The following is a 26,620-nucleotide window of genomic DNA, read 5'->3' on the forward strand; positions in this document are numbered from 1 at the left end:
TAGCCCATTTGAAAAAAAAAGTGTTATTGTTAATTAAAGCCCACGATATCTTCAGCCGAGAAGTGTTAGCCGAGTTTATTAACTATTAACGCTTATTAAGGAATTTGTATATAGTTATGTCAAATCAACATCACTGAACTGGAAATTTTAATATAGTGACAGTAGACTTGAATATAAAACAAATTTTATAAAGTATAATTGGCGCCAAATATCTAGCGGCGTCCGTTATTGCGGAGAAGTCAAAAATTAGGTATCCTGGGGAGAGGGGTTCGGGGCACAATATTCGTAAGACGTAAGCGCTGATTGGTTTCCCAGTATTGCTTCCCGCGCGTTAATTCTACGTCAGCTAACATCTGTTCGGGTTGCGTTAATTATTGTCTGATTACTTTCAATTGTTTATTATTATTTTGTTATGGTTATTAATTGTTTATGAGGATGTGAATGTCTGGAAAAATACTGTTTTAAGAAGACAGAACGTACGAACGCACAAAGCATGTATGTGTTTTAGAATTTGTCGATTAATTGATTAATTGAAACTAATTTTAAGTCATATTGAGGAAGCTACGAGTTGCTCGGTCACTGGGACCTTTATAAAAATATTTGTAAACATGTATCGTTATTAAGTTGCCAGCCAGACTCTCGTCATAATAGTTAGATAAAAAACTGTTTGTCATGATGACATTACATTTTACAAACACGGATTATATTAGTACCGTTGACCTTGGCGTTGGCCTTAATATATTTTTAATAGACACGTAGGTGATTAGCCTGCCTGACGACAAAAACGACAAAACTATGAATCAACTTAACTGCATAGATTAACAGACGTTTTTAATTGTCCTTTGAGTGAACTGACAAAATCACTGCGTCATAACAGTTCCTCTACTGTAAGAAATACTCTTTTTGTAAATATTTTAATCTATTATTGTTGTGTTGTTTTTTTATGTTATTGTTTTGTATATGATGTTAAAATTACTGGATTGAAGTTATCTATAATGGTAAACTTATTTTGTTAAATAAATAGCAATTTAATATTGTGTATTTTAAGACCAGCGTTGAACCAATCCTTTTATTATTATTATTTCAAAATTAAGGTATTGCAATACAGCAAGGAAATGCTGCCAGAGTTAAAGGCCGCAGGGACCAAACTTTAAATACCTGCCCGGCCAGTGTAAAGAGTTGCCAGGGTCGTCCGCATAGCAATGAATGTTGCTAAGTTGCAACATATCATTTATATGCAGAAGAAACAGGGTCGGAGATAGAACACAGCCTTGTGGGACACCAGCGTTCACGGGTTTAAGGTTGGAACATGGTCCGTCGATGAGGACCTTGATGCTCCGGCAAGAAAGCCGGAAATCCAATCGCATAATAACTAAAACTAAGTAGAAACTCAAACCTCATTAAGACCACGATATACAAAGTTACGGTAAGTTATAAATATATAAATTAATTCATCAATGTTAGTAATGAAGTTGTAAGAGCGAGATACCCTATTCACTGAACCATTGAAAGTAGCATATAACCTTAGGTTCGTATAAGAGACTTTTAGTTCTAGTAGGATTACAAAGAAACGAAAATTTTGCAAATTTAGTATGAGTATTAAAGTTAAATATTTTATACAAGTGAACAATACGATCACGCAAGTGTAGACGGTTACAAAGCGTTCTAAGGAAACGTTTTTGAACTACATAGAACCCTCGAATATCTACATGTCTTATCATGCCAGTCTTCTTTGACACGCGTCTTCCATTTTAGGTCTAATATGCCATTTTCCTCGAGATTTTTACCTTCGTAAGACAATTGTTGCTCATAATTGTTAAAGAGTAGGCTTACGTCATCATGACGGTGAGGTTTTATCTTGTTTTATCAATATTGGCCTAAATATGATAGGCCACTATAGCACCTTAATTTTAGATCCCAGAATAGACTATAACACTGATAATTCTGGTTCTATCAATGTTCGATTTTAATTGGATAATATTAACGCAATTGTAAAAAAATAGCTATGAATAATATAACCTAATGTTTAAGGTACGTTAATCGATTTTTCTAACATAAAATGATTCAATTAAGAATCTAGAATCTTTGTGGGCTTACTTTGCAATCTCCAATTAAATCCCAACGTTTTTGTATGCATTCCCAATAGTTCTCTGTATATCCTTAGCGTTGTACAAAAACTCATTATTCAGCAAGGTACAGTAAGGGCTCAGCTCCTCTGATCTGTAATCTTCTATAATTTAAAGATGAATCGCAAAATGTGTTGGTAAGCGCATAACCCCAATCCCGACCAATTGGTCCAGGCGTTGGTAGAGTAGAGTAGTTGGTAGAGGTACAATTGTACCAATTCATTTTTTTTAATGTTCGTTGAAGTCTTAGGTTGGTTTTTACGGCGAGAAAAATTCGAATAATTTCCGGGAAAACCCTAAAACAGCCCTTTTGATTTTTCCCATACAAACGTTTTGTAAATAAAATGTAGAGTCAATTTGAACTTTATTGCTATCCAATAAAGTTCATATTAAATTACAAGCACTCACTGTTGTCTAAGCAATGTCGCGTTCCGAAACACAACAAGTGATAATATCGCGAACCCGACCAAATTGAATAGTCAAAAAATGTGAGAGCTATAGATCATTAGTACTGATTTTTAATTTGGTTGGCTTCGCGATATTATTTCATTTATTTTAGTTTCGGCATGCGACGTAAAATGCATATGTTTTCACATCATTACACCTGTCAAACAAATCGCGTTAAAAAAAGGATTTAATTTTTGAATTATTAATTTAATATTACTTCCTATTACTAATAGGAAAATATATCAATGAGGCACACAATTTTTAAATATTTGTCACTTTTAGGTTCCCACTATCCTTTTAGATTATTTTCCAATCAGGTTTGAACCCTAAGTTCGCCTCTTAGTTTGAAGCCCTCTAGCAGAGATCCCAGTCGGGGTTTTTAGTGGGTCACAGAAGAGTGGCCAAAGTTCGTGGAAGCGAAGATACTTTGGTCTCACACATCGGCCTATCATCAGGGTGATGGTTCTGCCATGAGAATTTTTTGCGCCGACTATAAAATTGGTAGGAACAAAAAACTGCCACATTTCAAATCTTTTTGACAGAACGAAGTCTGTGGGGTCCGCTAGTTACTAATATATATTCCGTACTTAAAAATTTACAGAATTCGATATCGCTTATAATTGGAGATGCAGAAGTTTGCTAATGCTTAAACTCCAACTCAAAATAACTTTATTCATATAGGTGAACAAGTATACTTATGGACGTCAGAAGAAAAGCTCTTAAATTGATTCTATATTTACTTTTACTACGAGTTAACTCAAGGGCGAAGAACGGTCAGTAAGACATGGCAAGAAAATTTTCGCCACTCTTTTTAATCGCTAAGTTTTGATTCATATGTATGATGACCTAGTATGTAGTTACAGACTTTATTCATTCACTCACTGACTCACTCACTTATGCACTCAAGCGTGTTGATAACAGTTAAAAATCAATAACAAAAATAAATAAAATAAAAGATGTAACTAAATTATATATAAATTAAATATTTTAAGGAATGTATAATTAAGTTTGTTATGATAGAGCTGGAAACCTGACCAAATCTTACACATTGTAATGCATATGTACTCAAAATGAATAAACACATATTTTATTTTATACAAATTGTTTGATCTGGAGCAAATCAATCCCAAGGATTAGGATTTATGTAATCGTAAAATTTATAAAATGCTTTATTGATTTATTTATTTTTGAGAGTTTTAATATATTCAGTGTTAATTCTCTAATTTTGAGAGATTGTAAAAACTAATACAATTCCCATATGAGTATTGGTTTTTCTCTGTTCGTACGCTTAAATTTGTTGTTTCGAGTATTATACTGGTGAGTCACTATTTGTTTTAAAAAAGTTTATATGTTTTTGTACATACAACAAGCCTTCAAGAATATATTGATCAGATAAGCATAGATGGCGCAAATATTAGGTTAACAGTAGATAAAGCGTTCGGCTGGTGCTCGTGTCACTTGTATCGCGGCCGTGCACCAACTATACTGGCATGTGTCAAACGATGACATGTGTCAAACGATGACATGTGTCAAATTATCACGTGTCTATGTAATAAAAACTATCGGCTGCAATCTGAGGTTAAAACGAAGAAAAAGGCTATCAATATCAACTATTAAAAATCGGTTTACTGACAATAGTTGAACGTGACAACGTCATAAGAAAATACTGATGGAATGGTTGCTTTTTCAAAAGAAAATTTAAATTTTATTGGTTTCATTGATATTTTGTATGAATAGAGAAGTAGGTTAATGGAAATCACAATTGAATCGATCAAGTTACATTTATTTGTACGCATAAATACAATTATGTCAGTTTTTGTCTAACGCGAAGACCGATTGTGCCTCTTTGTCGCTCGTTCTGCGCTCTCGCTTGCACTTTGAGCCTCAAATGCAACGCCTCAGAGCGAGGTAACGTTGCATGAGTCATGTTTTATCGTGCGTGCAGGCTCCATCGAATTATTGGACGTTGTCACGTCAGAAAACTCAGTTCTAAATCGTAAACGGACCTACAAAGGCCACTATTCAAGCCTTGAATTGTTTATTAACGCAGAATATGTGTGTCTTAAAAGGCGTTTTATAAGGAAGCACAGACCACGTACACACTTTCACGTGCGTATTTAACATCATCACACAACACAACCGAATTAGGTATTTCTTAGTTAAGTCTAATATAGAAAATTTTCGTGTCCCGGTATTTGTAATTAAACTCCTCCGAAATGGCTCGATTGCTTTCTAAAAACACATTCAATCCTTTTTCTCCCTTCTAATGTCAACCGTTAGTTTTTTATTTGTTAATTAAAAACTTTGACTTGAACTCTGTGATTATATAGACAAAAAATTCACAGAAAAACATAAAAAGTTTTCTTTTCGGAAAACCGAACAGCTTCTGGTGTAGCATAGCAAAATGTTCCATGTTGGTATGAACTAAAAAGGTTGGCTAAGTCGAATCACATTAAGGAGAAATGAACTTCGCGGGGGCAGCTAGTGTATTCTTTATTGATTTTTTCCTTTCGTAAATCTATGGCTATATCTTTAGTATATGGTTTATAATGCCCATCTATTATTGTATGACATGAACTTGTCAATTTAAATAAAGATTAAGTTTTATTAGTATTATCATTGAAATCGCGGAAGCGGGTCACAGAATACGATCGCAAAACGATAATGTTATATAGAAAATCTCATTGTCAATGACAATTGACGAGTAAAACAAAAGACGAATGGCGCGTTTGATGGTTGTGCTTTGAATAAATAATTAATGTATTCGTGATAATATAATATGAACGAATTAGTGAGGGATTTCCTAGTCATGTAGTTATCGAAAAAAAAATGTTCTTTCTGTTCTTCAGTCAAAATCAAAATATAATTTATTCATATAAAAATCCGTAGCACTACAATCTTTTTTAATTCTGAGCCTCCAGATTGCTGTATGTTTCATAATCATTTGTCAATTTAATAAACAAGTAGGCCTCATCTTGAATCAGTCTCCTGTGCCTGTAAACTTATAACTATAAAGAAAGCCCATTGGTGCCAAGCCGGGGATCGAACCTACGACCTCTGGAATGAGAGTCGTACGCTACAGCCAATAGGCCAACACTGCTCCATTTATTCATATACATCACTTTGGAGTCCAAAACGCATGTAGCACGCACAATCCGTTTTATTGGCGAAAGACTGACCATAAATACTAGAGTATTGATATATTACAATTATATTATTTGTAAGCACCTGCATTATGTCATGCTCATCATAATGAAACAGTTAATTATGTTAATTTAATGCTAATTAAATATTGAAACAAAACCAATAAATTAAATAATCTTCATCACATCGCGTCATGGCATCACGCGTGAACGGCTGGACCGATGTCGCTAATTCTTTTTAAAGAATTAAGAAAAAAGAAAATTTAAGAATTCTTAACCACCATAATAGGTAATCATGACTTTTGTTACGATAGCAATGTTTTTTCTTCAGTGCATTGCGGTTTCTCAATTACTTTTTTCGTGTAACCTTATAGCGTTTGACATAACGTTGATAGAAATCGTGCTGCAAATATCGTCAAAGAGGATGTAAGAGAAATGAATATCGTTTAAAACAAATGCTTCGATCGAAGTTGTTATATTCATAAAATACATATAAAATCCATGTTTTTCACATGGCCAGTTATATATCGCCTGTTCCCATGTATACCAACAAACCTATTTATATACGCCAGAAAAACAATCAAAGAATGTTGTATATCATAAAGCATTTTTAGTTAATTATACCAATTCGAAATCAATATTCATAGTTCAGACAACGTTTGTCGGGTCCGATAGTTATTATATAAATTAAATAAATTAACAACAAGTACGTATTTCAATTAATTTCACGAGGCTGCGAAGCAAGAATTCCACGCTCATGTGCTTGGGTTCTACCGACTCACTATCTTTCCCTCTCCTACGGGTACCGGCAAACTTCTTGAGCATTAAACAAGGGAGTGGGGAAAAGTTTGGCATCGCACACATACGATCAATAAAAGTGTTTAACTATTTTATTTATCTGTAGAATACTTTTTACGTAGATACTTTTAAAAATAGAATAGGTATTATGTGAGTTATTAAATATAATTTTTACTTCCTTCTAGTGTATTTAGGAGGCAAAGGAACGTGGACGCAGCGCGGGACACAAACGTCAACTGATTTACCAATCACGCGATCGACACGTCACTCTCCGGCCGCCACCCCCCTCCCAATGAGACCTAAAAACCGCGTCAGCGCAGGCAAGGACATTTGTTCAAGATGTTTGCCGGTATCTGTACTTTCTACCTTTGTGTATCCTTCTTTGTCTCACTCTTGCGTTGGAATATTAGACGCTACTCGTGTCAAGGACATGCTATGCCATAAAAAACATGATACACTTTTTTAAATAGATATTATCTAAATACAACGTTAATTAAGCAACGTAAAAATAACATCTGAATCTAAAACAGAAACCTTAAAAGAATAAAATAAATACAGACCAAGCTCTAATTCAGACTGAGCCCAATTCAGGCCGATACCAATTTAGGCCGAGACCAATTCAGACCGAGCCCAATTCAGGCCGAGACCAATTCAGGCTGAACCCAATTCAGGCCGAGCTACGTTCGCTATAACAGCCCGAGCTGAGCTATAAAGGTCCTTAATGCCAATAACGAGATTCATTAAATTGCTTCGTTTGCAACGAACTAGATCAAACAAGATGGTATGCGCATTTAGGTTACTTTTTTAAATCGGGAAAATTTAAAAGTATCGCCGATATATAGGTATCGAATGCATCCCTAGTATAACCTTTGTATAGTAGTTATAGTAATAAAAATTTTGATTATATTTTAGTTCATTGGAACTACTTATTACTTATGTAACCCGCTTTTTTATATGTATGTTATTGTATGAGTTATAAACATATGGCTCTTATCGTTTAAAAAATATTTGATTGATAAAGTAACGTAAGTGAGTAACTTTAACGCTAACTTTAACGATAGTAACGCTTAATAAAAACAATAAATATAATTTCAATGATTTAACTTTCGATAAAACCACAGGTTTTGAAAAATATCGTTCAATCGGTCTTCAAAAGCACACTTGTTCATCTCATATTACCGTCTAATTAATTAAAATATCAACTCAATCAGCATTTTTTCACACAGAAGTGCGTTGTGTAATATTTTTTTTATTTTATAGAACCGGCTCCAGGCTTTAAGCCAACGGCCAACACTTAAAAACTTGGCCTACCACCAAGAGGTTGACTGGTTATAGAAAAACGATTGTACTGCGTTACTCCAGTTATTTGTTTTTAAACTACATCACAAATGACGCAATGAAGACTGTAAACTGTTACTTTGTAAACAATTTCAATTCAAACACGTTACTAAACGTATATTATCAACAGTAAAGGTTTCCGTATTATTGACCAAATAGTGTTTATAAATTTTAAGAGAAATAAAGTATTTCGTGATCGTCAGAAAATTATTGGTATATTAATAAAACAAGTAGATGCCTGCCATTTCAAATTTAAAAATGGAACGAGGCGGAAAATTGACTTACGTTTCAAAATAGGTCCAAGCACTAATTTAAAATTGGAACGAGGCGGAAAATTGACTTACGTTTCAAAATAGGTCCAAGCACTAATTTAAAATTGGAACGCGTTCATCCCACACGCTCGTCTCTAAACAACTAATAGACTATATAGTAGTCAAGTAGTAGAATCTGTAATCAGTTGAGATACAGGAATCTAATCTTAATAACACTGGACGTTCGGTTCAAATTCATTCATTATATAACTTCCTTATATTTTTTTTCCTTGTATATTGCACAATGATTTAATTTTGGGTAACTCACGCGATAAGGATTGTATGTGATTTATTTATTCACAAAAGCTTGACAATGCTCGGCACACTGATACAATGTACAATAAATAATGATTAATAGTAGAATAATTTTACATAAAGTCGTATTGATCCACCAAGCGTTGCTGTACGCTCGAATCACTACTGGATTTTTCGATGTATATGTTCACTTGCTTGTACGGTGAAGAAAAATATCTTGAAGCAGTGGGTGTAGTCAAGTTGCCTTTACAGTAGTATGTAGAAAGTCGTAAACTAAATTTGTATGAAAATTTGGCGACACGAACTGTCATTTATGAGTTGTGAAGTTCTTTCGTCAGAGTCGCACGCGTTTTCAGTGTGTAAATAGTGTTCAAAAGCGTCCAGTGGCCAGTCAGTATGTGAGGTGCGAAACACCTTCTCTTGACTTGTTTGTAAGCCGCGTGTATCTTTGAAAAACATTTTTGTGACAGCTGTTTCATCCCCTAAATAACGCTCCAGGCGTCTAGCGCCTTGAGGTGTGTTAGTTGTGTACGAAAGCGGACACTTGTTGCAACATCATTTTTTTTTTATAGAACCGGAGGCAAACGGGCAGGAGTCTCACCTGATGTTAAGTGACACTCACGCCCATGGTCACTCTTTTTACACACTCGTACGCTCTTTTCTTGAAAGACCCTTAGTCGAATTGGTTCGAAAATACTTCAGTGGGCAACTGGTTCCACATAGCGGTGGTGCGCGGCAAAAATTGCCTTGGAAAACGCTCAGTCCTGGAACGGCGGACGTCGAGGTGATACGGGTGGAATAGGCGGAATCAAATATACACATTTGACACGACTGATGAGTTTTAAATTAAATTACTTGAGTTGAAATATCTAGCAAAATTCAAATTAACTAACACTTTACAAGGTGAATAGACATTTGCTTTCAATTAGCAGATAGACACTATATATATGTATAAGAAAAAACACAAAACAGCGGTACTATTGTCATAGATCGGATACACATCGGATCAGCTATAGACAGTAGAGGCTGGATCTTCCTTTTTTTATAGAATAGAGAACGGACATGAGGTTCTTTCGTTCATCCCCTCATGAGTTCTAATCATAGGCCACCGAAGAGACAAAGAATTAGTCTAGCTCAGTGATGGCCAAAGTACGGCCAGCAATAGCATCCGGCCTGAAGAGGGTCCATCAGCATGGATTGTATGTGGCCCGTTATAATTACGTTTTGAGAGTTAGTATAAGTAGATTCCATTTGTATTGTTTTTATAATATTATTATAATTTGCGATAAAATAAAATTGCGACTATAATTAAAGATCTAAGTACCTATCTCTTAAGTTGGACCAGACTGCTCACGGTGTGCCAATTTAATTTAAAATCGGTTAAGAAGTTTAGGAGTCCATCGCGGACAAACATCGTGACTGGATATTTATATGTATTAAGATATAATCAAAAGCTTCAACAACAATGCATTTTTTGTATAATTTTGGTCTTCCCCTAGAATTTCTTAAACTTTGTGGCCCGCCATTAAAAAAGGTTTGCCTACCTCCATTCTAGCTATTCATGTGTTGGCCTAGTGGCATTAGCGTGCGACTGTCATCCCTGAGGTCGTAGATTTGAACCCCGGCTGTGCATCAATGGATTTTCTTTCTATGTGCGCATTTAACATTCGCTCAAACGGTGAAGGAAAACATCGTGAGGAAACCGGTTTGCCTTAGACCGAATAAAGTCACGGTGTGCGTCAGGCACAGAAGGCTGATCACCTACTTGCCTATTATATTAACAAATGATCATTAAACATATAGAAATCTGAGGCTCTGACCTAAAAAGGTTGAAGTGTAGTAGTATTTTTTATATTCAAAGATTGTTATTTTTACGTAAACTACAAAATATATATATTCAAATTCCAAATAATTTACTCATTCAGGTAACACAATGTACACTTATGAACCTCAATAAAGAAATACATATTGAATGCTTCTATTTTTACATTTACTGCCAGTTTCAAACCAAGGACGTAGTACGGACGAGAAAAACTGACAATAAACTCTCCGACTTTATATATGTATGGATATAATTATAATAAAAAACATAACACCAGTTATCTTGTGACAGATCCACGGGTACAGGCTGGAGCTTCTTTTATTCAAGAACAGAGAACGGATAAAAGACTATTGATATATAACACAGTATTACAAAATAAAACAAATGTAATCAAGGATCGGTAATATGCCCATTAATTTATAACACATAATAGCATCCCGAATTACTAACATCGATTCATGGACAAACATGATGAAAAATGGTTCAGCGGACAGTTCCATCAACTACATAGAGAGCTTTCGCAGAGTTGTTTTAGCAACCTTTCTGTAATGTATTGACATACTCGCGGATGCTTTGCTGACCCATGCGACATCTTCAATACAAACAGTACCAACGGGAGTTGTCTGCTGCAACATTACGGGCTACTCTAATATGAGGTATTGCATGGTAAGTTCTCATGTCATTTGACACGTGTATATCATATCTATATTATCATAAATATCTGTTTTTCCTCATTTTAACATGCGTGTTTGAGAGTAAAAAAAATATTGTGCAGTTGGTGAAACAGATTTGTACTTGGCCTAGCAGTGTAACTATTTAATAAAATCTGGTCTCAACCGATTATAATGATTTTTTTAATCTATATTAACCGCAAAGTTTATATCGTCCCAACGATCAACTGTTTATTGGCGATTTCACACGCATCTCTGACTTTATTTTATGCGTAAATACTTTGCACAGACTTTAGTCATGAATTACAAGGCCTAATGAAGTTCTTTCGAACTGATTCCACTTAGTGTCCTTTAAGAATTAAGCGTACCAGTTCTTAAAAAGCCGGCAACGCACTTGCGAGCCTTCTGGCAATATCAGTGTGCATGAGTTTTGGGTGAGAATTTTTACATGGACAGTACAATTACGTGATATCAAAATTCAAAGTCATTTATTTGTATAGGTAACACAATGTACACTTGTGAACGTCAAAAAAGAAATTTATATGAGACGCTATTAAATTTTTCATTTACAAGGGTCCAGATCCCCGTTCACAAAGACGTGGCCTACTGGATGCTGTCTCCGACACTAACGACATGTTTATAAATCAGACTGAACTCACGGTAACGATATTTTGTATATTATGTGTTTAATATTGTTACGAGCTAGGGGATCGGATAGAAAATGCCGTGGATTTCTTCAAGGGTTTATTTATTGGTAAATCAAATGAGGAATTTATGGGCACAAATTAATAGCAGAAATGCACTTATAGCACACAAAAACAATCACTTATTACTTCACTTATGCACACTTCACACAGTACTTTATCACTTATATTCACTTATATTCACTTTTATCGCTTCGGTGTTTCGCTCTTGTAATCGCATTCAAAACTAAGTAAGTAGTCGCGTTTCGGCTCGCTTATATATCCCTGGGAATAATTCTAAACAATATTCGAGAACTTTCTAGGCGGGCTTGCTACTGAGTAGCGATTGCACAATTCTAGAACGTTCGCACTCTTTGTCTCTTTCGCACGTTGCTCCGTCCTTGTCGTACGGCGTTCTAGAGTGCTCGTCTAGTTTCGAGAAAGTTCTGATCTTCTCTCTCTCTCTCTCGTATCATTTCGTCCTTGTCTCACACCTAGAAAGTTCGGTCTAGAATATTCCTTCACCAAAGGGGTATAACTAGGCCTGAAAACGCCTGAAAACGGGTCTCCTGAAAACTGCACTACTCGACTACACATGTTCTGAAACCGACTGAAAAAAAGTTTCAGCTTCCTGAAAACTAGGGTAACATTATGAAAATTACAATTTTCTAATATGTGATTGACCCTCTCCTGAAACGGTCAGAAATCATATTACAGCTTGCTGAAAAGTTCTCTAACTAGTGGAAAAAATCTAGAAACATTGCAGTCGACCCGTCTTCGTAACAATATTATATAAAAAACCAATACGCTACTTTTTAAGTCTGGCCCTCATATTTTATTTATCTGTTTCATGGTCATTTGTTTATCTAATAGGCAAGTGGGTGATCAGCCTTCAGTGCCTGACGCACGCCGTCGTTTGGGTCTAAGGCAAGCCGGTTTCCTCACGATGTTTTCCTTCACCGTTCGAGCAAATTTAAAATGCGGTCATAGAAATAAAGTCATTGGTGCACAGCCGGAGCTCGTACCTACGACCTCAGCGATGACAGTCGCATGCTGAAGCCACTGCCAACACTGCTCTGTCAATATTATATACTTTATATAAAATAAACAAAAATCAATAACTAACCTTAAAATGTAATAACTAAAATATGTAAATTATTAAAATGAGTCCATTTAGCCAAGGCGATACTGGAAGCGTTACCCCGTTATACTAATATAGTTTATTATATTTTTTTTTTGATAGTATCGTATTGGCATAGTCAATAAGGATAATGCTTATGAAATAAATAAAATAATGTAATTAAGTATATTTACTATTCTTTAACGCCTGATTAATTGAGCGGGATCTCCAAACAAACCTTAGACCAGTGTAACCAACTTTATTGTTCCAAGCCCCAGCAGAGACATTCGTAAATACTTATGGCTCAAATGTGTTAGGAAATTTAAAAGTTTTAGAAAGGGATTAATGAAACAGTTAGTTAATTTTCAAATTGTGGGCCGAGGGAAACTTGGGAAAAACTGCATTAGGCCCAAGTTGGCCGGCGGAGTCCTTCTTGCCTTGTTAGTTGTTACTTGAAGCCAAAGTAACAAAAAAAAAATATCATAATGGCAGTATTAGCAGCGAAATTCTTTTAAAGCATTATTTTTTTTATTGATAGCACTACAAGTGTGATAAAAAAAATGCTTTTATGTTGAATAAAATAATACAAGCGTCAAAGCATCCTACATCCAAATAGGAAATACCTATTCTAAGTCATCTTTTTCTTGTCCCTACACGGTTCATTCGAAGAGATTCGAAGCCATTAATAACAAAAATACATAATAACGATAACAACGATAGTAATAATCCTATTACAATTAATGAAATTCTGTAACAATCTTAGTAGTTTTTTATTATTATTATTTGTATTCATGTCTTTGATAATAATAGCCTTTTTAACCTAAAACACTTTATTTAACCAATTTCTGTAAAGTGGTAGATAATTTTTTTCGAAAAATAAGGTCATAAAGAAGTTTCACTGTACGTGTGTACACTAGTACACGCACACATTTTATTTTTATCGATAACATTTTTACTGTTCAGATTACACTTGAACATTGATCAACTGCTGACACGGCGCACGAAGCTGTTTCAAATTTATAGCTGGAGTATTACTCATGTGTGAATAGGTGGAAGTAGTATTACGATATTGTTTGCTTCTTATTCATTTCTCGCTTCCTAACAAAGTGGCGAAGGCTAAGTGAACTAACTTTGTGATAATTCCATCACCTTAAAACTTTGATCACGCTTAGGGCACGCTTAGGCTGTTACCTCTTAGGTGCAGACTTCCCGTACTTATTGATTTATTCACTATTTATGTTAGGGTTTCGGGACCTATTGGGTTGTAAGGTTCTTGGATCTCCTTCTCTCACATCACATCACATATTGGTCCTTCGAATAAAAAAAATGGACTAAACGGTTGCTCTAATGAAACCAATTCCATTAGTTTGTGGTGATCTCACAACGGATTGTTGAAGAAACGTATACAACTGAATAGAACCTTGGAAAGAAGTGTTTATAAGCAACTTTGCCTTTATCACAAGTAGAAGATCGAGCCAGAAAGCTTCAATGGGTCTTGCAACATACCTGACATCAATATCCTTGACCACTGTAGATCGTATCTAAAATCTCTGACGACGCACTGTCCTCGAGATAAAAAGGCAAATGGCTGAAGATGCCATGACACGTTTGAAACTAAAATGATACGAGCTGTATGTGTTATCTTCCTGTACGGAGTAGAAAAGTGGAATATCCAGGCTCGAGAATAGTATATTGATACCTTTGAGATGTGGTGCTGGAGGAAAAGAAGGAGAAGAGGACGCCCTCAAAAAGGTGGATAGAAAATAGTGAAGCATTAGCAGGAAGCGAATGGAGAAGTAAATGGATAAAGAGGTTTTGTAAAAGCTGGTAAGGCCTTTACCCGTGAAGGGTTTAAAAAAATTTATAGAACAAATCAACAACATTGGAAAGATATATGTTATTATTATTATATACGGAAAAACAAAATATTTTTTGGGCTTACTCCAAAAATCATTTGCCTTAAAATTCTGACAGGCGCATTAAAATTCATATATTTAATTTAATACAAAAATAATTTCATAACAATAATGCAAGTAAAATTAATATATATTTTTGCATTTCAATCAACGATAACTTAAATAAGCCGTGTTGGTCAAATGTCTTCAACGCCTGACGATTGACGTAACCCTTGAGGTTAAAGGATTCATCACTAAAATAAACATTGTCCATCCCATTTTCATCTGATAAAATCTCTAACATCTTCTGATGTAATTGGCCTTGAACGCTGGAGGCTCAAAAAGACAGTATGTATTCTATTTTTTTTTGTTTTTGAAGCAATTGTTGTGATGGAAAAGTACGCCTCTACGGCGCACGCGCGGTCTGAGACAGACCACCGCGATAGTAATTAATAGATCCAGACTCCTCAACTACCTCACTAGCCCCGCCAGTTACCGATACATTTGTGTTTACACCCTTTATAATTAAAACATAATTCAATTCAAATTCAAAGCCTTTATTACAACTAATACAAGAGAAAAGTTTACAAAAATATAATAGGTTTTTTTTGCACAGCTTTATGCCACAAAGGCTAGATGTACGCCTCCTCCAATTGTTTCCAGTGCTTCCTATCCCTGGAAAGTCCTTTCGACAGAGGACCAGTGGCTTTTTTAAAGTCGTCTGCCCACCGCGCCCATGGTCTACTCCATGCACTAAATCATTTGCAGGTCTCTGTATTATCACATTATTTTACAAAATGTAATAAATAAAATAAAAAAGAGCAGTGTTGGCCTAGTGGCTTCAGCGTGGGACTCTCATCCCTGAAGTCGTAGGTTCGATCCCCGGCTGTACACCAATGGATTTTCTTTCTTTTTAACATTAGCTCGAACGATGAAGGAAAACACCGTGAGGAAACCGGCTTGCATGAGACCCAAAAAGTCAAAGGCGTGCGTCAGGCACAGAAGGCTGATCATCTACTTGCCTATTGGATTAAACAATGATCATGAAACAGATACAGAAATCTGAGGCCCAGACCTAAAAAAAGTTGTAGCGCCATTGAGTTTTTGTAATAAATAAAAATGGCAGACATTTTACTTACTGACTTTAAACATTACAGTTTGTTGCAGTCCTCGAATCTGAGCTGGCTAATTAATAATTCGAAATTTTAGTATTTTTTTTAATTTTTTATTGACCTACGAACATAATATGAATTTCGAAAAAGAAATGTACCTAATTAATAACATTCAAAAAATTCAAATGATCTTTCGGAATAAAAGTGGCCTGGATGTCTGCCTCATTCAGGTTTTCTTTTATAAGCAATGTAAACAACAGTCAAAGGGGCAAACAAATGATAAACTTAGCACACTTGTCATAACTTTTGAAACGCTCTTAATAGACGCTACGACGGTAAAAGACTATTTTTGCAGGGTTGCAGGTCTGCCAAGCGTCCATTTCATTTATATTTTTTTAAATTATAAAAAAAGCTTTAAAAATTAATAACTTGAAAACTCTGTCCAAAAAGATGTCGGCCTTTTTGATTTTTTTTCATTTTGACAGAATTTCTAAACACCTTAAAGGCAGACACGAGCAAACTATACTTGTTTTTTTTTAATTATCAAGGGCCTAGTCTTTAGTTAACATAGCTTTTATACATTAAGAAAAACACTTTTTGAACGGATTGAAGCTATGTATTATTATTAAAAACTTTTAATTATTTACATAGTGTATCAGATTTATATTCGGTCTAAGAAAGTACGATCATATCTCTGCGTTCCGTAAGCGGCTAGGCTGGTTGCCAATTCGTCAGCGACGCGATGCTCATGTTCTTCATCTCCTATATTCCATCCTGTTCAACCCTAAAACTCCTTCCTATCTCAAAAATGATTTCCATTTTTTGGGAGCCCATAACTATAGCTTACGCTCTTCCGAAAATTATACCCTTGAAATCCCATCTCATAACTCCTCCTTTCTTGGCGATTCCTTTAAGGTCTCCGCAGTTAGGCTATGGAATTCACTTCCCGTCCCTATTCGCTTAGCTCCTTCTTTATCTTCCTTTAAATTTCTTCTGTACAAACATTACCTGACCACATCGTATCCCGAACTTTCTTACTAACTACTAACTGACGTGAGTCTTATCTTAAATTATCGTGATATATGTGTCTTTTTACTCTTTAATGTATCTTTAATATTTTATTCCTGTTTAGTTTTGTTTAATAACTGTGTATTACATGTATTTTGCACTACTTGCCTATCTTATTTAATACATTTATTTTTTTCTTTACTCACAGTGGTTGCCTGGAAGAGATCGCTCGTAAGCGATAAGGCCGCCAGTTGCCCTCCTTTTGATTTAATTATGTTAATTTTTATTTTTTATTTTGTAGTGTAACGAAGTGTAAATAAATAAATAAATAAATAATTCTAATTAATGTCACCGTGACCACGCACGCCTAAAAGCACGCGAAACGTCGGAAAAAATTTAAAATTTAGAATTATGTAAATAATTATAAGTTTTTAATAATAATACATAGCTTCAATCCGTTCAAATAGTGTTATTCTTAATATCAAGGTCCTGTCAATTGACGACGCACCGCTACTATGGTGGCAGGCGGGGACCTTAATACTCCTTTTCGTATAATTAAAATAAATCAGCGGCGTTCCAACCTCTACAGGTTGGGCCTTGATTACTGTATCTATTTCATTATCGACAAACGATCAAGAAATCTAATAGGCAAGGATGCGATCAGCTTTCTGCGACACATTAGTTTCTAAGGCAATCCGGTTTCCTCACGATGTTTTCCTTCACCATTCGAGCGAATGTTAATTGAGCATACGTCCTACCATTGGACCTACGTCCTCACGTCAACACTGCCCTATCATATATTATTGCTATTAAAAAGGTCTGCCACATGAGCTATATAGAGATACTTTTCTTTAATAAACTCCCAGAGGCTCTCTTATCTCTGCCTTTTAATAAATTTAAAGAAACGCTGTGACAAAACACAGGTTAAGGTAACCATGTTCAAGGCGTTTTGCCAGTGCTTTTATACATGTGCCCTGTGGGTTGGATATACGCGGCGGGCATACAATGCTCTCCGGGTGCAATATAATAACGCTTTCAGGATGTTGTTGCTCTCGCGGTACTGTAGCGCGTCGGGTGTGTTTGCAGATGCACATGTGGATGACTTTTCATCAATCATCCGCAAACGGACAGCCTCATTGATGCGTGAGGTTCGTACGAGTACTAACAATATCCTGATGGTTATAGCTAATAAACCCGAATGTGGTGTTTTGAGACACTGGGTTCATATACATGCCTATGTACCTGGTACCTCGAATCAACGGAGATTTTTTAATTAAATTTTTTAATAATTTTGCTAACATAGTTATAAGTGTCTCTACTAACAATATATGGATTTATAATGGTCTGAAATAAATGATTTTTATTTATTTAAAAAAGCTTACTATAAAGTTAACGATTATCTAGTTAATAAAAGGGACCTGGAACTAGTGCTAGACGGGCTACTTCTAATTAATTTGCGATATTTGTTTTAAAATAAGTGTTGTTTGATGATTTGCTATTTTAAAAGAGTACCGAGAGTTTTTTACGCCTGCTTTTTCTCTCAGCCGATGAGTAGGCAAGTAGACAAATTTATTAATTTATTTATTTATTGTATAAGTGTTCATTAAGAACGAAGAATAAAGGAAGTTGATGTGGTGGAAACACAAACTGTGCACAGTTTTTCTATCCACCAGGACGTCGAACATAATTAAATCATATACACACTTAGTATATATATATATATATATATATACTAAATAAATGTAATGAGGTGGAATAAGTGATACTTTTATCGTGTATTCCATTTTTTTATATCATATAGATATGTGCTAATCAGCTCGCTAGCTAACGGTTCGGCATAAGCAAAAGTTATAATTACCAGTATTGTTAGGAGGCATTTTCATTTAATTTAGAACGTTAAAGCTGAATAAATAAACGATTTCTATGAAGGTTAAAAATTCATCATTCATCAAGATGTTTTTGAGTCAAGTCTTGAAACAACCAAATGGACTGCATCTTCTGAATGAGATGTATATGACGACAAAAAGAGTTGGACTAATGTCATTATGGCGGGGGATGAATGAAAGTTGCTGAAGACAAACGGAAATAGGAAAATATGGAGGAGGTTTTTATCTTTATTTAAATTTAAGTTTTTATTTAAATTAAAGTTTTTATGTTATGTTTATTCGTTTTAATTTAAATGGCTATACGAGAGCACTCAAAAAGACCAAATGAATCTAATTTAAATCTGTTACAACTAGCGGTTTCGGCACCATGAACACAAAGCAACCTATCTAGGGAATGACAAACCACAATCACACTTTACTTTTACTTCAGTCAATTTGAGTGTCCACGGGCCGCGATACCATGGGCAACATAAAAAATAGAGCCCCTAGGCACTGTTCTAGATAATAAAGACACTAAATACAGATGAACCACAATACATACGCAAGAAATAAGTCGGGTCGCAAATGAAGCGTGGATGTCCAAAACTAATTTTACAAGGTGAAACGCAAACATTCTTTTATCAATAAAATTTACATACAAGGTCGCTATTAACTGAACATAGCAATCAACACAAATTAACATTTTCATTTGGATATCTATTCACAATGGTGCTGCTTCTAACAGTTATAATAATAAAATTTGCGATTTGTAATGGTGCGAACATTTTATTTCTGGCCATAACACCGTTGTACAGCCACCAGTCAGCTTTAAGACCTGTGTACATGGAGTTGGTCAGACGTGGTCATCAGCTGACAGTAGTTTCGTCTTTACAAACAAATGAATTACATGAAAATTTAACGCACATATATTTGAACCGGACTTTTAGCAGCCTCACACGGATTTTAGTGGACGATATGAAAGACGCGCACACACTGAAATCCCAGCAAACTACGACATTTAAAAACGCAAAGATCGCCCTGGATTCCATATTGAGTACTGATATGAGTGAACTGATAAAAAGCGGAAGAAAGTTCGATTTGATAGTCACCGAAGTTTGTGCCAGATTCTCGACAGTGTTTTCAGAAGTATTCCAATCACCAATGGTGTTGCTGAGCACACTCGGAGGGAGTTTTGATACGTTCCGTATGGTGTCATCACCGGAGCATCCAATACTGTATCCCATTGGCATCCGAAAGAGGTTTACAAATCTAACGGAGATGGAGAAAGTTGTGGAGACGTACCGACATTTTGATTTGCTTAAACTGTATTATGATATGGGTGAATTTGACGAGGAGGTGGTGAGAAAATATTTAGGTGACGACTTTCCATCTATACACGAGATAAACAATAATATAGATTTGATTATGTTAAATTTACATCCGTTGTGGGATTCCAATCGACCAGTGCCGTCTAATGTGATATATCTGGGAGGATTACAGTTACAGAAGTATAAAGAATTGTCACAGGTAATAAAATATTCAGCTTTATGTGACTTTCATACTTGAGGTCGTAGATTCGATTCTGCGTGCACCAATGTTCTTTCTTTTAGATAATACCTTCATGAATATGGTACAAAAATGTTATGGTGGTACCATCTAAAGTTCGCATATTCTGTCACACGTAATGTTGTGCCAATTTGTCTTAAACGGAATTTTATGTACAGTTACATACATTATGAGTTATATCATTATATTTGTGGTGATAAAACATCACATTTGTTTAAACTACCGGGAGTCAGTTCCATAGTAGCGTACTGTGAAAAGTTCTCGAAAGAATGTGTCTTGTGAAGCGGATCGTTGAAGACTTCCAGTCATCTAGGTGATGCGTCCGTGAAAAAAGGTATAAACCATTGAATGTTACAGGACCTACAGACTTTACTGGAGGAGTCAAAAGGTGTGATCTTTATGAGTTTTGGAAGTAGCGTGCGTTCGTCTATACTGAATCGCAATAAAATTGATATGTTTGTGAAGGTCCTGTCAGAGCTACCGTACACAGTGATGTGGAAATGGGATACGGAAGTGGAAAATCTACCAGAAAACTTTATAGTTAGGAAGTGGTTCCCCCAGCGTGACTTACTGCGTAAGTATTCTTTATTACATAACCAGGGATTGGAAAAAAAAACTCTTAGGGAAAATTAACATTTATTTATGCATAAAAACACATACATTCCCCTTACAGTACTAAGCCAATACGATAATGTTGGAATTTAAAATATAATAAATACATAAGATACACAATATGCTACTTTGTACAGCGAACACATATTTGTTCTGGCCCTTGGTATCACAAACTATCTTGACCTGCACACATATCACCTTAGTACAAAGAACACTTGGGTTTACCAGCCCCCGCAAATAATGTTGGGTACTTTAAGGGATAGTAGGGATAAACGTACAGTTAAATAAAGGAATCAATACATTATATGGATGGAAGATTGGTGAGGTCGGGTTGAATAAGCCTTACTTGAAGGGACAGGACTGACGAACATGCATTGTGAATGTCATGTGAGGGTATAGTCGTCCTGGTAGAGTTACATGGGCACAGAGCCTAACCTGGTTGGCGTGTATGTATTATATTATAATCAATCTTTGCTTTAAACAAATCATCATAACAAATGCATGCAGCCTGACGTGGTCGAGACTTAGAAGTCTAGAAACTTTACCAATAGAATTTTCTTTGTACACTTGCTCTTGCGATGGACATTGTTAGTATGGAGACGTTTGAAACAAGGATAAACATGTTCAAGGCTGATACTTTGGCTGTAAAATAATAATTATCATAGAAACTGTCACCAGTGTACAGTGGGCACCACTGAAACTATATGTTGAACAAAATTCACTTCCACCTGTATCACCTCGACGTCTATTGTTTCACAACTAAGCGTTTTAAAGCAGTTTTTGCCAAGCACTATGTGGCATTATCGATCCACTGCAGTATTTCCTTAGACTGACGATCCAAGAAAAGAGCGTACTAATTCTTGAAAGCCCGGAAAGGCACTTGCGGGTCAACTGACAATGTACGGTTCCATTGGCGGTATCACTTATCATCAGGTGAACCTCATGTCCGTTTGCTCCTGTTCTATAAAAAAAAATAAAAGAGTTTAGAAATGAATGTTGCCAAAAGTAATTTACATATTAATAAATTTACCTCTAGGACACCCCAAAATAAAGCTCTTCATCACGCAAGGTGGTCTTCAGTCCGTGGATGAATCCATAGATGCCAGAGTGCCAATGGTGGGCGTGCCAATACTTTGGGATCAATTCTACAATGTGCACAAAATTGCTGAACTTGAAATTGGTGTCATGTGCGACGTCCAAACAGTTTCTGAAGAACAATTCCGAAATGCTGTCGTAGATGTACTAACAGATCAAAGGTATGTAGCATTTCCATAGCATATTCTGTCAGTCTCAGCACGTTGTCTCATGTGGTAATAGGTTAGCTGATTTTAGCATCTAGGAAAAGCTAACCTGTTTTGGGCAGTGATAGCCTCAGGCTGGACTCTAATAACTGATGCCGTATGTTCGAACCCTGGATATGGACTTCTTCTGTCTGTCTTCGTTGCTCTAGAGGTGGGTGCTTTAGGTGCCCGTTTGGGGCATATGCCTCCTTCAGGTCGTGTGTTTGCTATCGCCCTGCTTATATGAGCGGTACGAGGGGCGGGCCTTTAGTGGGAGGCCCTGAGGGGGAGGGGGGGTTGATGATGCAGCGCGTGAGGAGACATTAAAATTGAGGTGACAGGAATGGAAAGCTGTGCACCTAGTTGTCTATTAGAAAAGCCTCTTTTTGATCACGTAACAGATACATATGTTTTTCTACAACCAATTTTTGTTTTAGCAAAATAACTGTTTAGGATCATTTTAATACAGATTCTATAAATACCATCGGAGTCTATTTTGTTACGAAAAGGGTATGCCAATAATTTAGGATTTCCATAGCTCAAACAGACGTTTTCAACTGTCCCTTGAGTGACCAGTTCCTGTAATGTAAGAAACAGTTAATCTTTGTTAAATGTATCTTGTGTGTTCTCTGTGTATGTATTGTTTTGTATGTGATATAAATGTTAATAGCGGCATTGGAATAACCTGTAGCTAATTATATTAGTAATTTAAAAAAAAATACCATTCTTATCGTCAAGATATTATTCCTCTCCTTACTCTGTACAAAACTTGGTGGTTAAAATGATTGCAGAAGAGTTTCTTGCCAGTTCCTCTCTATGCCTTTTAATATTAGGTCCTTACATATGAAATTGGCGTTTTGTATGGAAGGAACAAAAAGTCGAATATTTTTAAATATAATATATTTAATTAATCAAAGTATGAACCATTGTTTTCTACGCACTTTTGCCATCTCATAGGTAGTTCATTGATCCCTTAACTAAAAAAAACAGTCGGACGGGAATCAATAAAATCTGTGAAGGCGATTTGGACTGCCCCATCAGAGTTACATTTTTTCGAAAAAAATGGTAATCTCTGGGAGCAAGGTTCGGGGGAGTACGGAGGATGTCTTAGACATTCCAATTGAAGCTCTTCTAATTTGGTAGCTGTCTGTTGTGCAGTGTGTGGTCTAGCGTTGTCGTGAAGTAGCAGTGGCGTGGAGCGATTGACCAGCCTAAGTTGTTTAGCCGCTAGCTTTTCCACCATGGTTTGCAATTGCTGACAATAGACATCAGCCGTAATAGTCTGGCCAGATTTGAGAAAACTGCAATGAACAATACCGGCACTAGTCCACCAAACACACAAGTAACTTTTTTGGGGTTAATTTTCGCTTGGGGCAGGATTTGGCTGGCTGGCCAGGATCCAACCATTGCGTTGAGCGCTTCCGATTATCGTAAAGAATCCATTTTTCATCACAGGTAATGATTCGGTTTAAAATACTTTCATTATTGTGCCGGTTCAGTAATGTAGTAGCAGTCGACGCGCGTTTGCCGGTTTGCTTCAGTCAATTCGTGAGGTACCTTTCAAGCTTTTTAATCTTCCCAATTTGCTTCAAGTGATTTAAAGCAGTTTTATCACTAACACCGCAGCCTGCAGCTAACTCGGGCGTGGTTTGCGATGGATCCGCTTCCACAATAGCCTTCAATACTTAATTATCAACTTCGGGGCTTGTTTTGCAGGTCGAAATTTCCAGAACGAAAACGTTGGAACCAAAAACGAACTCTGTTTTTTTTTGCAACATGACCGCCATACACATCATTCTCCCTTCGAGTCGTTTCCGCAGCACTAGTGCCACGGCGGAACTCGGAACTCCTTACCCTTGAAACTGAAGTGATATTTATTTTAAATATATCGTTGTGCAGCATTCTTGCGTGATGATTCGGGAACTGGTTGTAAATTTAGATCTTCCGGTTAGGATATTTGGAATGTTGAAAAGTATAAGCATACATCATTTTCTTTTTTTTTTTGAAGCGAAACTTCTTTTTCAGCGTTGGAAAAAATTTACCGAGACATTTTCCGATACACGGCTTCTTGTCCCTACCACGGTTGATTTGAAGCCATTAATAAAAAAAAATTATAACGATAACAATGAATAATAACGATAATAATTTTATTACGGTTTATAAGCTAAAATGAAATAATTGTATTATTTGTATTCATGTCTATGATAACAAAAGCCTTTTGTTAAACTTTATCTAATTTAACTTTATTTAACCAATTTCTGTGACGTTGCATATAGTAGATAATTTTTCGACAATGAAGGTCATAAAGAAGTTTCACTTCTTACGTGTGTAGACTAGTACACGCACACATTTTTTTACAAGTATACATATTTATACTATATTGTAATTAAAATTGCTATACTTTTGTATTATTGCAATTGCAGGTACCGCAACAACATAAATAAATTACGAAATGTCATGAATGTAAAGCGACAAAGTTCCCTGGAGAAAGCAATATGCTGGATTGAATATGTAGCACAGCACAAGGGCGCAAAGCATTTGCGATCGCCCGCTTTTAATATGAGTATCAGAGAGTATTATGAATTAGATTTGGTGTTATCTGTAATATTGTTCGTTATAATTTTAATTTTCCTTGTCATTCGTCTTATCAAATCTTGTTGTGTCTTGTGTGTAGGTATTAGACGTGAGGCAAAAGTGCGTTTAGAATAAATTATTTCGGATAACGTTAATTGACATATATATATCGCAGCCAACTAGCTTAATTAGCCGTTCAATTAACAGCCTAGCCTTTTCACTAAACGGCGCCGTTTAACTAGCGGCCTCAAAGATGTTTGTCACAACATTTAATGTTACACATCTCTTCCACAAGTAGTTTGATTTTGTATTTATTTACTAATGTCAATAACCGGTGACAAGTTTTTGTAAATAACATTATGAGATATTTTGTAATTTAATTGTATAAAAATTCCCAGGATTTTTACAGTTCTTTTGGCCAATCTAAAAAGGTAGTGCTATAATTGAGCTTGTAATGTAGCTTCTAGAATAATGGAATAGAGTTCATCAGTCTCTATAAACATATATGTAATATTATCTTCTATTGATGAGGTCAAGGAGTAATTAAAAAAAAAACTATCTAAAACATCTAATAAATATTCAACTAACTAATGTATTTTTATTTCTTGCATTATTAATAACAATGGAAAAGTTCTGATTGCTAGGTATCTTAAAAGATATTATAGTTGTTCCTATGTTTCTAGATACTAGTATACATTGTTTTATTAAGAAGCATGACTTTAAATTATTGCCTTATAATGATTATTTTTTATTTACTGACATTACTAATCTCAATGACAGCGGCGGTTTGACCGACCAATAAAAGTATGTATGTATAAAATGTTAATATATGTATAAAATATGTATAATCAAACAAGTCATAATATCAACAAAAAAACATCAGCTGTCAATTTATGTGTCAGTTTCTCCACAAATGCTTATACATCACCCGAAATGTCGTAGACTCGAAAAACCAGATACCAAACTGTATTATTTTATAAACTATGTTTAATAAAACACCTCTCAGTAATAAACTTTATTAAAGTCATAATTATTACGCTTACATAACAGTGAAAATTGCACTTAATTTTGTTACAAACACAGTGAAATGAACGAATTTGTGTGAAAATGGTCAGTTATTTTGTCACTAGTCCCTGGGTTGGATAAAAAAAAATCACACCGTCAATTTTAGTTAAAATGGCGTAAGCAGAACTGATAAAGATGTATCATAAGTTAACTTCTTAATTTTGATGTTTTTAAATATTTAGTTTATAAACCATCCGACAGCCTAATGATGAAAAAGTTTCAAATGTATCGAAAATTAAATTGTACCACTGGATAGCTAAAGAACAAAAAATTCATTACGATAAGCGAGAAAACTGATGTATTGCGCCCTGGATATTCGCCGGCACTTTTGAGGTTATTTTGCTGCGTATCGAGATGAAACGCCTAATGACTAACCTATAAATTGTAACATGCACTTCAATTAACTGACACAATTGTCAGTTAATTGTCATTGACAGTGTATCTGACATGAGTCACGTCTATTAAGAAATAATCTGTATATTTTAAAATAAAACAGCTGATCATAATCCGCCATCTTGTCTCGCAACGCTCTGATGCCATTTGAACTGGTTTAACCCTAAACGCTAAATTCTCTTTAATAATGAAAATATTGTTTAAAAGTTAATGGCGATTATCGGTAAAGTTTAGTAAAATAGAGATACAAATTAGCTACTACTAGTTACTAGTTGCTACTAGTTAATGAATAAGTAATTGCTAGAAATATATATAAAATTCTCGTGTTTGTAACTCCTCCGAAATGGCTCAACCGATTTGAGTGAGATTTGGTGTGCATATCGGTTAGGTCTGTGAAACGGACAACATTTTTCATCCCTCTAAATGTTTAAGGGTAGTCCACCCCAAATATTTTTTAGACAAAACTTTTTGTTTTTATGATACAGCATAGATATGCTATATAGATATATACAACCCTTAATTTTTCCCCCTCTAAG

At 35.4% G+C, this 26,620-nt stretch overlaps 2 protein-coding genes across 4 annotated transcripts in view; one reads left to right on the forward strand and one right to left on the reverse strand.

Annotated features, from left to right (window-relative positions):
• Nucleotides 1–8,310, reverse strand: part of LOC123717993 (UDP-glycosyltransferase UGT5-like) — a 32,714-nt gene extending 24,404 nt beyond the window's left edge. Inside the window, exon 1 of one of the 2 annotated variants that reach the window (XM_045674324.1) lies at nucleotides 8,197–8,310. The gene's annotated coding sequence lies outside the window, so the exon portion shown is untranslated. Of the gene's footprint in view, nucleotides 1–8,137 lie in introns of both variants that reach the window. The other variant, XM_045674325.1, reaches the window with a different exon arrangement.
• Nucleotides 1,329–25,176, forward strand: LOC123717992 (UDP-glucuronosyltransferase 2B17-like). Of its 2 annotated transcripts, none has more exons than XM_045674323.1 (4): nucleotides 1,329–1,426; nucleotides 20,518–20,734; nucleotides 21,809–22,028; nucleotides 24,476–25,176. In XM_045674323.1, exons 2-4 carry the CDS (start codon nucleotides 20,560–20,562, stop codon nucleotides 24,759–24,761), a joined length of 681 nt encoding a protein of 226 aa, XP_045530279.1. In that variant the 5' UTR covers nucleotides 1,329–1,426; nucleotides 20,518–20,559; the 3' UTR covers nucleotides 24,762–25,176. The 2 variants fall into 2 exon arrangements, with proteins under 2 accessions (XP_045530279.1, XP_045530278.1); XM_045674322.1 differs by lacking the exon at nucleotides 1,329–1,426 and adding an exon at nucleotides 19,317–20,121.
• The last annotated feature ends 1,444 nt before the right edge of the window (nucleotides 25,177–26,620 follow it).

This window comes from Pieris brassicae, chromosome 14 (assembly GCF_905147105.1).
Source record: "Pieris brassicae chromosome 14, ilPieBrab1.1, whole genome shotgun sequence".
NCBI classification, from domain to species: Eukaryota; Metazoa; Arthropoda; class Insecta; order Lepidoptera; family Pieridae; genus Pieris; species Pieris brassicae.

Excerpts from the sequence above, each read along its gene's own strand:
- LOC123717992 (XM_045674322.1), top strand. The coding sequence starts at position 19,321 with ATGGTGCTGCTTCTAACAGTTATAATAATAAAATTTGCGATTTGTAAT. Across the intron at positions 20,122-20,517 it reads AGTATAAAGAATTGTCACAG|GACCTACAGACTTTACTGGA; the intron begins GTAATAAAATAT and ends TGAATGTTACAG. Across the intron at positions 22,029-24,475 it reads GATGTACTAACAGATCAAAG|GTACCGCAACAACATAAATA; the intron begins GTATGTAGCATT and ends TTGCAATTGCAG.